Genomic DNA, 13,347 nt, shown 5'->3' with positions numbered 1-13,347 from the left:
CTCTGGGACAGAACCAGCTGGGTATATCATGGACTCCTGGAAACAGTGGAACCTGATCTGCCTATCTCAACTGTCTGTAGAGGATTCTGAAGACGTCTGGATATTCGTGGTGTTGGTGTCGGGATTCCTGCTGTTTGGCCTGAGCAGTTACCTGGCTTACTGGAAAATGAATGAGTTTCGAGGAATATTGGCTCAATCCCGGAGATCAGGGATGGATTACACCATGCTGTGAAGGCACAAACTCATATAATTGTCGAGATGAGTCGTAAGCTTGGAACTTTGGCTGAGATTCAGGCTCTGGCACAGAAGGTTCATTTGATCAAGGAGCGAGTGGATGGATCAGCACGGATTGGGATAGATTAATTGACACCATTATTGGATTTAGAGGGGTTGAAGACCAACAGAACTCCAAGACAGAGAGGAAATTATCTCTGTCTGGCCCCAAAACAAGTTCTTATCTGAATCTGGTGCCCTTGAGCCTGTGAGGCTGAAGTGATTACTCCCCCTCAGAAGAAATGTAGAATGCTGCCGTCGCCATGGCAAATCTGTCTCCCTATCCCAGCCTGGGCGGGACTGTGACCGGTGAAGGCCGTGGAACCATTTCCGGGAGTTACTGTGCTTTCTAACCCAATTACCTCCCTCCCCTGTCCAAACGGAGGTGACGAGCGCTGCTCATTGCGGCTGCATGCACTGATGTGAGGAGTCCCAACCCTACCTCCCCACCTAGTGGACACTTATGTTGTGTAATGTCTGAAGTCTGTTGCATTTCTGTCTGAAGTGTTTTTTGCATAGCAAAGCTGCCCTCCCTGTGGAGGGTAACTCTGAAGTGTCTTTTTTTCCTCCACCTGACCCAATCCTCATATAAACCCTCTGATCTCTATTAAGGTAGCGCGACTCGGGTTGCGAAGGACCACAGTCACCAATTCTTGTCATCTCACCCTCAGCGTCACAAAGACAAAGGAGATGATAGTGGACTTCCGGAGGAGCAGAGGAATACACCCCCCCCCCCCCCCATCACCATCAACGGCGACGCTGTGGAGAGGGTGAGCAGCTTCCGTTTCCTTGGAGTTCATCTGGCAGAGGATCTTACGTGGTCAGTGCACACGGAAAATACAGTGAAGAAGGCACAGCAGCGCCTCTTCTTTCTCAGGAGACTGAAAAGATTTGGCATGAGCCACCGCATCCTCAGGACCTTCTATCGCTGTGCCATTGAGAGCATCCTCACTGGATGCATCTCCACCTGGTATGGCAACAGCACCGCTTACAACCGCAAAGCTCTCCAGAGAGTAGTGCGGTGTGCAGAAAGGATTATTGGAGGTGAGCTTCCCTCCCTCCAGGACATCTACAGGAAGCGGTGCCTGAGGAAAGCGGGGAGGATCATCAAGGACTCAAGTCACCCCAGCCATAAACTGTTCAGACTACTTCCATCAGGAAGGAGGTTCTGCAGCATCCGGTCCAGAACCAGCAGACTGAGAGACAGCTTTTTCCATCAGGCCATCAGACTGCTGAACACTTCACAGACACCTCACCCTCACTACTGAAACTCCAACATTACACACTCCATACTGTACATTAATGCCACTGTTTTGCACATACCAGCCTCTGTACGATTTATATCTCTTATCTTATTGTTTACTTTATTCATTTGTAAAACACGTATATACACACTATACACACACAAACACACTCACACGCACACACGTAGAACAATATATTTAAAAAAAAATAAAAATAACAATAAAAAAATAATATACTTGCATAAACATTTACTAATGTATATACATTACAACTTATACATATTATTACTTAGATTAGACATTTTTATATTTTGCTTGTTTTTACATTACAGTATTTTTGCACAACTCTGTTGCTGTGAAGCTCGCACACAAGAAATTCACTCCCATGTACTGTACCAGTGTACTGCACATGTGACATGACAATAAAAGTGATTTGATTTGTCTATGCCAATGTATGTATGTCTGATCTCAGAATTGTGTGTACTGAAACTCTAATTTCCCTTTGGGATTAATAAAGTATCTTTGAATTTGAATTGAACTGAATTGAATTTTGAATGGAGGGATTTCTATCCAATCAGTGAAAACAGGACGTGCACATTGATTGGAGGTTTTTCTAGGATTGTACGTTTCAATTGTGATTAAAATGATTCTTTATTGTGAAAAAAAGTTAATTTTTAGATGCCATCAGTATGTGAGTATCTCAATGTTCTCATGACAAAACATGAGACTGCTCTAACCTGTCACATAACAAGCCAAATGAAGTCAAACATTTCAGATGTATGACAGCTGCTATCATTGGCTCTGCCCTACTTTACCTCTACATTACAGTTCCTTTATTCGTGTCCATCCTAGAGCTCCTCTCTGACCTTCATGCTTATTTAGAGCAGCTGATTTTTAAAGTTAGCAAAGTTCATCCTTGGTGGTGGGTTCACTCACTCATTTAACCCTTCACCACTGAAATCAATTTGTTCATTCCAATCCTCCTAAATAATCCTCCAATCATCCAACTAAAATCCTTAGGGGTCCAGTAACATCCATCCTGTCAGAATAGGCCTTGGGAGCCCAGGTGTTACTAGAACTAATGGTGTCTCCTCACCAGCGTGAGCCTCCAATCTGTGAAGGTTGGTCTCCAAACATGAACTTTAAATTCATGCATTTATCTCCTCTTGTAACACTTTAACATGTTTTAAAAGGCTTGTATCATGATATGTTACGCCTCCCAGACCAAAGATAGGTCCAATATATGATAAAATATTATCATAGACACTGCAGAGACATCATTTATGAAATAGAAGTTATTTTTGTGCACCATTACTTTAATCAAGAAATAAGATGCATGGATTTGAGGAAACCACGCTGTCTCATGCAGTCCTATATGTGTAACACACACACAAACACACACACACACACACACACACACACACACACACACACACACACTGTAGCATGTTAGAATCATTTGAATGACTAATTTAACTACACTGGACTGCTTTTGTAATAATTTAATCTCTTATTCTGGAGTAAAATAAAGAAACAAGCTAAATCATCACAAATCTGTGGCATCAAGAAGCAACTTCTGAGTTCAAACACAGGGATGGAGCACAATGTTTACACCTGAAACAGTATCAGGATGTTTTAACTCCAGAGGCCTGCAGGTCTTCTGTTTTATGAGCAAAGCGCTGAGAATCCGCTTGTTATGAGCGCTAAACGTTATTTTGCCACTGCCGTGCGGAGCGGTGGGGAAGCACATTTTAAACACGGAACCGAGAAGAATTCTGATGACGTCACACCGGTGCGCAAAGGTGCGGGTTCCAACCCATGAGAGTAGGGAGAGAGGAGGTGAACAGCGAGTGGATCACAGGTACTGAACTGATGTTTTTGAGCAAAAGTGTACACCCACACCCCCCACGGTTTAGAGGCGGCGCTCATGCAAGTGTCTCTTTCTGTTCTGACGCTGCTACACGTAGTATTTTTAATTTATTAAGCCTATAATTTATTTTTACTCAGTAATGGATACGATTTAAAATGTAGCGAATTACAATTCTTTATAAAAACTTACTCAAGTAAAAGTAAAAGTACAGCTTTTAAAAACTACTTAAAATGTATAAATATACAAAAAAGCTACTCAATTACAGTAACATGAGTAAATGTAATTTCTTACTTTTCACCTCTGGAGGCTACCTGGTTTACCGGGAAATTAACGAACTGTTGAGGAATATTGGCCTGATCCCGGAGCTCAGAGATGGTTTGCACCGCACTGTGAATCCACAGACTCACATAATTGTCGAGATGAATCGTAAGCTTGGAACTTTGGCCGAGATTCATTCATTGGCACAAAAGATGGACGCCATCAAGGAGAGAGTGGATGAATCAGCACGGATTGGGATAGTTTAATGTCCATTATTGGGATTTTGAGGACCAACAAACTGTAAGACAGAGAGGAAATTATCTCTGTCTGGCCCCAAAACAATTTCTAATCGGAATATGGCGCCCCAACGAAAACTCCCCCCGAATGTGCTGTCGCTATGGCAACTCAACTCTGTCTCCTATCCCAGCCTGGGCGGGGCTGCGGGAAGGCCGCTGAATCGTTCCAGGGTCACTGCATCCCTCCAACCCTCAATGCTCCTCCCCCTATCCACACTGAGGTGACATGCGCTGCTTATCGTGGCTGCAGGAACTGAAGTGGGGATAGTCCCAACCCACTACCCCACCTAGTGGACACTTATGTTGTCTGAAGTCTGTTGCATATCTGTTTGAGGTGGGTTTTTTTTTTTTGCAGAGCAAAGCTGCCCTCCAGGAGTAGGGTAACTCTGAAGTGCCTTTTTTTCCCTCCACCTGAACCAATCCTCATGTAACCCTCTTATCTCTATTAAGGTAGCGCGACTCAGGGTTGCGAATGACCACAGTCACCAATTCTTGTCATGTGTCTTGCCCATGTATGTCTGATCTCTGAATTGTGTGTACTGAAACTCTAATTTCCCTCTGGGATTATATATATATATATATATATATATATATATATATATATATATATATATATATATATATATATATATATATACACGTGTGTGTGTGTGTGTGTGTGTGTGTGTGTGTGTGTGTGTGTGTGTGTGTGTGTGTGTGTGTGTGGATGAATAAAAATCAAAACATAAGAATTGTAATTGTAAAACACTATAATTTAGCTCTGTTGGCCAGCTAGAGATGTGCGTTCATAAGCGAGAGGCGTTGCTTCTGGCCGTAAATGCGGAAGTGCTCAAAATGGCTTAGATGGTGCCATTTATTATTATAAATAAAAAATCTCAGGAATCCAGATGGTCCAGAAAGTTTACTTTGCATCCTCTACCAGCATATTGAGAGTGAACGTGCGGCATTAGATAGAACATTTGTTTTAAGTTAAATGTTTGATTACAACTCGTTTTTGAAAAGGATATACAATCTATTGTCCATCCATCCATTTTCATCCGCTTATCCGGAGTCGGGTCGTGGGGGCAGTAGCCTAAGGCGAGAGGCCCAGACTTCCCTCTCCCCAGCCACTTGGGCCAGCTCCTCCGGGGGAATCCCAAGGTGTTCCCTGGCCAGGTGAGAGACATAGTCCCTCCACCGTGTCCTGGGCCTACCTTTATGTCTCCTCCCGGTTGGACGTGCCCGGAAAACCTCACCAGGGAGGAGTCCAGGAGGCATCCCGACCACATGCCTGAGCCAACTCAACTGGCTCCTCTCGATGTGGAGGAGCAGCGGGTCTACTCCAAGCCCCTCCCGAATGACCGAGCTTCTCATCCTATCTCTAAGGGAGAGCCCAGCCACTCTTCGGAGAAAACTCATTTCGGCCGCTTGTATCCGCGATCTCGTTCTTTCGGTCACTACCCAAAGCTGATGACCATAGGTGAGGGTAGGAATGTAGATCCACAGGTAAATTCGAGAGCTTCGCCTTCTGACTCAGCTCTCTCTTCACCACGACAGAACATACAACGCCCGCATCACTGCAGATGCAGCACCAATCCGCCTATCGATCTCACGCTCCAGTTTTCCCTCACTCGTAACTACTTTAAAATCAGGGAACCGTGGAAGTGAATTTATGAGACACAATAAGTTTTTAAAAATGTTAAAATAAAACGAGACCTTTAAACTACGGCTGCTATCCTCTTATTGTCTGATTCTGTATGGATGATTCAGTCACATCAAAAAATAAAAAAGGTAGATATTCAACGGAAACATTTCTTTCAATTGAACTAAACTAACGTATTGAATGTGTGACGTTTGATTTTATCCTATATACTGAGCAGTTTTAGATACAATTCATGTCACAAATAATGAAAGCTGCTGATAATTAGTAACTAATATTTTTCTATTATTAATAATAATTTCAAAATGTTTTTACTACTTAGACAAGAGGTCAGGTGTAGGTAGTAAAACACAATCTGGCTGCATGTTAAATCTCATTTACTCAAGCCTAAGCCTGTAACTGTAACAGTGTGTCAATAAAGACAAAGCAATCTATAATAATCACTTTAAAGCACTTCATAGCAGGGAAACGTTCCACTGCTCTTCTCAATCTGGAGTTAAAGCTACAGATGGTTTAATACAGTGGTTCCCAAACTTATTTAGCCGCGCATCCCCTTCTATGTCCCGACCATGACGACGCACCCCCCAGCCCCCACATCAAGGCATGGCTATATATATATATATATATATATATATATATATATATATATATATATATATATATATATATATATATATATATATATATATATATATATATATGTATATATATATATATATATATATATATATATATATATATATATATATATATATATATAGATCAGACGTCAAGCTAAACAGACAGGGTTAAAAAAATATGATTGACCTTTTTCCCCATCACTTTCATTTTTTAAATAGTAATTAATAAACATTCGATACCATTACAATTTCCTTTGATTTAATTTTAAATAAATATTTAGAGTGCCCAGGTAGCACATAAACAGTGCAGTTTAACGGTTTTCTTAAAGTAGGAACGTTTAACCTGTGCGGCCAGAGCGCTCTCCTCCCTTCTGCTCTGCGTAAACCTGAGCTGGTCACCTACTTGTGCGTAATCAAATGTCTATAGGGGAAAATATGGAAAAGATATTTTGCCTCAGACCGACTTATTGCTGTTTTATGGTGTGGCTGAATCTGCGATCCGCTGCAGTGCGGACTGGAATAACAAATGATGCAGTAACATGAGTTCAGGTTCGGAGTCACTGGCTGGAGCGGACCCGACTTTAATACGTCATCCCAAAATAGAAGCCAATATCTTAATTTGACCTTGAATGAAAAATGTTATAAAACCTCTTAAAAGTTTTTATCACAGTGGAGGCAGCGCTAATTTCTGCCTTCAGTCTGACGGCGCGCCGGAGTTTGTTTTTGCTTATTGAATCTGTGTGTGTGTGTGTGTGTGTGCGCGCGCGCGCGCGTGGCACAGCTCCATGAGCCGCTCCAGTCACCGCGTCTCGTTATTGGCGCTATTTAAACCGTGTTACTTCTGCCCAGCCCAGATGTGCTCACATGTGCACCCGTGAGCCGTGGTTCCGCTGGAACGCGTCTGACCTCTGACAGACGCACTCAGAACTTCAGATCTTCAGCGCGCTGTTAATAGCCTGAATGGGAATCATTTCTTGTTATTTTGTTACATCCACAATGTTCTGTGTGTGAGGTTTACAATGTTAGAACACCTGCATGAGACAGGTGTTAATTACAATCTGCCAGAATGACTCACCACCTTCAGATTTCTCCAACATCGTTAAAAATGATCAAATACGGAACATATCGGCGTGCGCAGGCCAGAGTGCTGAAGCTCGGCGCATTGTTATTATGAAGTTAGGGCACATGCGGAGGACACGCGCGCAAAAATATACTTGTTTTCAATTACATTTATTGTGCCCACTTACTTTTTCTTTGGCCCACCCACAAATGGGTTTCTGGCTACGCTAATGGTGACATCTGACAGACTTCTCTGAGCTCCGCAGCCATTACACTTTTCACCTCGCGCACCCCCTAGCGGCAGCTCGCGCACCCCCGGGGGTGCGCGCACCACACTTTGGGAATCCCTGGTTTAATAAATCCTAATGTGGTTGATTAAAAGGATCAGGCAATTGTAAAAATGACCAAATGTTGCTTTTCTGACAACACAGATAAGAACTGAATAATACCAAAAGCTACAGTTTTTTATTTGGGGGATCCAAAATAATCCAGGAAGATGTGGTGGCTCTAATTCTGGATTGAGTTTTATTCATCATGATGGAATCCACACAGGTGCTGTTAAACAGGGATCAGGCTGAAGACAGAGTGGGTATTACAGCTACCAAAGAGGCTGAAAATGTTGCAAGAACATTTAGTAATGCAGAGATTAAATGTTTATTTGATGAAACAACTGAGCTTTGAGTCCACTTTATCACTTTCTCTAAGTTTATTAATTTCAACCAAATTACAGGTTATTCGATGGCTCACATTTCAGGCCTTTCGAAGAGTTCCCCCTCCAGGGGCTTTAGGGAATCTGGCCTTAAATCGCTGACTTCAGTTCAGAAATAAAAAAGTCAAGTATTTTCACATTAACTTCTACAACAGCATCCTCTCTGAACCAACATGCATAAACTCCGAGTCTCAATGGGGCTGTAGGCAGACTGTAAAATCATTACTTCACACCTTTTTTATGAATGTAAAGGCTTGCAGAGTTTGTTCAGAGTGGGAGGCTTGTTAACACGAAGGTCATGAGTTTGAGTCGCTGCAGCTTTACGAGTGAAGTTCATCTACCAGCGCCTCCTTTCATCTGATAGCTAAAGCAGGCTCCAGCTGCCTCCAACTCTAAAAGCATTAAAAAAAATTATCAATGATTATGCATCAAATTTATATGCAGGTTGAGACAGAATATTCACATAAGTTGGTTGCTGCAGCCAGATAAAAGGACTTTTATCTTGTCACCATTGTGCAGCTTTATGTGTTTTTTTATCAACAGCTTTTCAGGATGTTTTACCAGTAATGCAACAAAACTACAGTCTATGTCAGAAAGATGGCCAGAGTTAAAGTATTGTGTCGGGTAAATAGCATCTTTATTTGTTAGATTGTTATGATCAACATATTCGTTTTACGTGTTCGGGTAAAAACGCCAGTTTTGGCTACATTCTTCAACAAATTAAGGAACTATAATATTAAAGTCAAAGTTAAAGTCCCATTAGTCATCTCACACTGGTGAAAATCATCCCACATTTGACCCATCCCCTGAGGAGCGGTGAGCTGCAACTGTGTTCAGGATCTATTTGGTGGTTTAATCCCCCAATCCAACCCGTTAAAGCCAAGTATCAAGCAATGGGTCCCATTTTTAAAGTCTTTGGTATGACCCAACTGGGATTTGAACCCCGATGTGCCAGACCCAGGGTGGACCCACTGAGAAGGTGAATTGGAGCGTCATTACTCAGTACATAAAGCTTTGTTTTTAGGTTTGTGTGATGCTCCTCACCTACTTTGACCAAGAAGAGAGCCATGATACCACAATACCCCAGACAGGAACTGACAGAAAAGGCTTCTATAGTTGCAAATTCATGTAAGACTCTGTCATTGCTTTAGCTGACTTCACGTCCTTTGGGGATGTCTGTACTAAGCACCCTGCAGGTTGAAAACCAATAGTAGTTCCAACAAACCGAAGAGACAGGAGATGAACTTTTGGCTCTAAAAAATTGTCCACATGGTCTCAATCTTTACATGATTCAACACGAAAACTATGACAATTTAGGCTCGCTGCTGGGGCTCAGTGAAGGCTGGCACATTTTTTACTGCTGATGGGATGAGTCATTGGGGTATTACATACCAAACCTCATGGTCCAGAAAGATTAAATAAAACAAGAGCTGTGAATGCAATTAAAATCCTATGAATTCTAAATGAGCACTAGAGTTGTCACTCAAATCTTACATTCTGTGCACGATGGCTGCAGAATAAGTGCATCTATATATTTCTTCTGACACCGTGACACACATAGGGTCATATGCATTAAAGTACTTAATTCAGTATGAATAGTTTGTTTTTGCCTGCAAACTTGTTTTGCACATAAATCATGAGACCTATGTGCAACTATGAACCCAGAACATGATGAAGACTGCAGTTGAAAAAAGCAAATATTGTGTTTGTGTCAGTCTGAGGAGACAGAAGATAAAATAACAGGCAAATGGACACGCGTGTTTGTTTTGTGCGTTTACATGAGGACAGCGGCATTCTCACTGCACTGATGCATTTACTGATTTGTAACACGCAGTTATTAAACTTTCACCATTCATAAACATTGTTTTACACAATTACCTCTTTACTCATTGCCACTGATGGAAGGAAGTCTGATGTGCTTGTTTTTTTGCAGAAGTTTGCACTCCCCAGGGTTTTGTGACCCTAATGGACATCCGTTGGTAAGGTCTTAAGCCTAATTTATACTTCTCCGTCTGCGTTGGGACGGATGCACGCAATGGCAATATCTGTCCTTGCGAGCCTGCTGGAGAGCCCTCACAAGGACGGACAAAGTCCAGGTCTCTTCTCTAAACAGCCGATCATCGAGACGGAGAATGCAAGCTTGTGATTGGTCAGCACGCCGCTGTTGTCTACAGTGCCGCCACTGCACTTTCAAAAACAAAAATGGAGCCGAGGATATCTAGCAGAAGACACGGAGAAGCTTGAATACCTTGTGGAAAAACTATAAAAATATGAACGGTTTTATTCACCCGTGACTGGAGGAGTGAAAAGATACGCAGCAAGTGTTTTATTCGTGGACGGAAATGACGGGAAACGTGGGTTTTGCGGTGGCAAGTGCATGAAGAGGTGGAGGAGAATGAGGGACAAATTTGTCCGTGTTTAAAAAGTCTCTTAAATACAAAAGACACAATATAAACACAATATCTTGGACCGGATACATGACAGGATACCACAGAACAGCGCTACGCCCTCTGTTGTCCTGGTGGGGAATTGCTTTGCAACACTCCCCAGGAGACGGAGAAGTATGAGAGCAAAAGGTCTTCGTATGTGCGTGTCTCTGCCCGGTGGAGCTGACGGAGAAGTATAAATTAGGTCTTACTCCAACACAAAAATACAGCTTGCTTGCAACATTTCAGGTATCTACTGCCCCCTATCACCAGGAAAAACACACGCTGTCACTTTAAGTTGGAAAGCAGATTAATCGGGTTGACGGATATCAGCGTGATCTCCTGATATACAGGCTAAACTAATCTACTCAAAACTGGGCCAAAGAAATAGACTTTTTTTCATGAAATAAAGACTCACAGCAAGTCAAGGTTTTAAATAGTGGTGCATTTTCACAAATTTGTCAGTTTGTCTCGACTTTCTCATCAAAAAGTGTCCGCGTTACCGCGGGCCATTAGATGCACAGTGGCTGCTTTGGTGCCCTGCTGCTGATCAGCTGAGACTAAGAAGTTTAGTCAGACTTCTTGAATGAATCACTGCTGGGTGTTACTTTTTCAAAGATTTTAAATGAAATGTGTGTTTTGCTGTTGCAATCATTTTTTGTCACTTGTTTAGTTTTAGGTTTAGAAAAGCAGCTGGACAATGTCAACAGCTTCTCATTCATGGCATTCTTTTTTACTTAGTTTTATCATCCATGTCAATGTTTTGGTCTTTTGTTTGAAACATTTGTGCATAATCATTGTAAAATTTAAGTGTTTATAAAAAAAAAGTTTATACCTATTTAGGGATTACTAAGTCAAAAAGAATAACTACTGATATGAACCACTTACCAAGAGCCTGGGAGGCAAAGGCGGTCATGGCACTCTGCAGCCGATCGGGTCTGACGGCCTGAACCAGTAACAGCTGAATAAAAAGGAGAAGAAGTATAAACTCAGAACAAATATGACAATAAAACTTGTGAGAGTAAAAGTTTGTTTTACCTTACACACTCCAACTATTTCCCTTTCAGAGATGTTCTGTTTCATAGACTCATCTTCAAACTGCTAGTGCCTTGATGTGATTGTTCTTTATTCATGTACAAGACACATTAGTAAGTCAACTGTTTTACACTGTCCAGTGTTTTCAAACACAAGACAGCTTGATTAGGTTCTGCCCCCTTCGCCCAAAATACGGCTGCAATCACAACACTTTATACAACCTCTTCCTTTGACGCCAGCATCACAATATGTTTGTGTCTTATTGACTATACGTTCAAATTGGTACCAGAGGACAGCAACTTCATAAATAATTCATAGGTTTATGGCTCTACTTGGCTCCAAGAATTAGGTGACAGTGGGAGGGTAGATGTAAGAAGGAAATGTGTCTATTCTATATTTTGTATTTTTGAACTGACTAATTTCCATTTTATTTATTGCACAAAGTAACCATTAATCATAAACAATGGCAAAAAATACATATATAAATAAGATTTTTTTTTACATTTCACTGTTGAGAAATAGACTGAATCTGACCTGTTGAAAGAGACTGGTCTTCTTGGAAATGACGGCTGGGAATTCCTGCTCGCACTGTGAGCTTTGCATGAAGGCCAGCCAAAGGCCCGAGTCACTCAGACACAGGGTCTGGTAGAAAGCGGGGAAAGTAGTCTGCACAAACGTGAAGGAAAAACAATTAAAGCATGAAATGCTTCACAACGAATTCAGGCTTTAGTTAGAGAAATTGCGCTGTTGCTTTAACCATTTTGATATTTGATGTTTGCAGTTAAAGAAAAAAAATACAAACAGCTTATTTTATTTAACATTGCACATTAAGAAATGAAATGTTGATTTTACTCAACCAAGTAATGTCAACTGGTTTCACTAAACCTGGTTGCTTGAATGTAAGGAGTAATATAAATGTATTTTTAACATAACAACATATAACAATGTCATTTACTCTTTAAATACAAGCAACTTTAGTGGAACCAATTGGCATAAGTTGGTTTAGTTAATTCAACATTTTATTTTTTACAGTGTATCCACCTGTTTCCTATTATTTATGGGCAAGTTATTATATTTTAAATGTCAGTGTACTAATACAAATATCAGTATTAGAGATTAAACACATTATCAGTCTGTATTTCAGTGTGTTTACTTTCAAAATGGCCATTGCTCCATGCCTCTCCTGATCAATCCAAGAAGGAAACTCCTAGAACAGCAGAACACGAGTTAGTAAAATAAGACACAGCTCTTCATTCTGCTCAAAAATGTTAATAAATCAATAAAAAAGAACTTTAACAAAAGGAAGACGCCTCACCTCTTTCTTAAACATTTCTCCAACTATGGATCCAATCAAGACATCCCATTCCTACAACAAACAGATGCGCCCGAATTGTTAAATCTGCCAAGCTTCACACTAAAACCTCTACAACTTATAGCCTCTGAGTTTAGTAATACAAACTCTAAAATGCTGAAACTAAATCACTTACGTTATCCTGGAAGAGCTCTGGGTGCATGCCTTTTACAAAATGCATTGCAAACATCAACTGGTCAACCTAAGAAGGACATAAAAAGATTTGGAGCGTGTCAATCAATCTCCACAAGTCATCACTAAATCCCATAAAAGAAGATATTTTGTTCTGTTCAAAACCAAAGTGAAGGAAAATAAATCATTTGCATGCCTTCCAAACAAAAGAACCCTGCAGAATTCGCCCCTTGGGCTAGGAGCTGTGCACAGTCTGCTGCATCATCCCAAACACCCCCTCGGTGTGCCTACCCTAATGTCTTTCACATCTGCTGCTGAATTTGAAATGCGATAACAGATACAGCCATTAATCAGGATGCTTATCTCACTCCCACACAGAAACAAAGAGACAGCGACCAAGAGATTTCAGCTGAAACAGTAAACACAGACACATTT

General features: G+C 41.2%; 1 protein-coding gene across 2 annotated transcripts in view; it reads right to left on the bottom strand.

The window, feature by feature from the left end:
- Positions 1-13,347, bottom strand: part of dync2h1 (dynein cytoplasmic 2 heavy chain 1) — a 146,220-nt gene that overhangs the window by 53,544 nt on the left and 79,329 nt on the right. For both annotated transcript variants that reach the window (XM_054742744.2, XM_054742745.2), the window contains exons 76-80: positions 12,917-12,982; positions 12,745-12,795; positions 12,583-12,636; positions 11,964-12,095; positions 11,283-11,355 (exon numbers count right to left, since the gene is read on the bottom strand). In XM_054742744.2, the coding sequence (XP_054598719.1) occupies positions 11,283-11,355; positions 11,964-12,095; positions 12,583-12,636; positions 12,745-12,795; positions 12,917-12,982 (376 nt within the window). The remainder of the gene's footprint in view (positions 1-11,282; positions 11,356-11,963; positions 12,096-12,582; positions 12,637-12,744; positions 12,796-12,916; positions 12,983-13,347) is intronic.

Source organism: Nothobranchius furzeri, chromosome 13, assembly GCF_043380555.1.
Source record: "Nothobranchius furzeri strain GRZ-AD chromosome 13, NfurGRZ-RIMD1, whole genome shotgun sequence".
NCBI classification, from domain to species: domain Eukaryota; kingdom Metazoa; phylum Chordata; class Actinopteri; order Cyprinodontiformes; family Nothobranchiidae; genus Nothobranchius; species Nothobranchius furzeri.
Note: the sequence above shows the minus strand (reverse complement) of the source record. Positions and strands in the feature narration are given on the sequence as shown.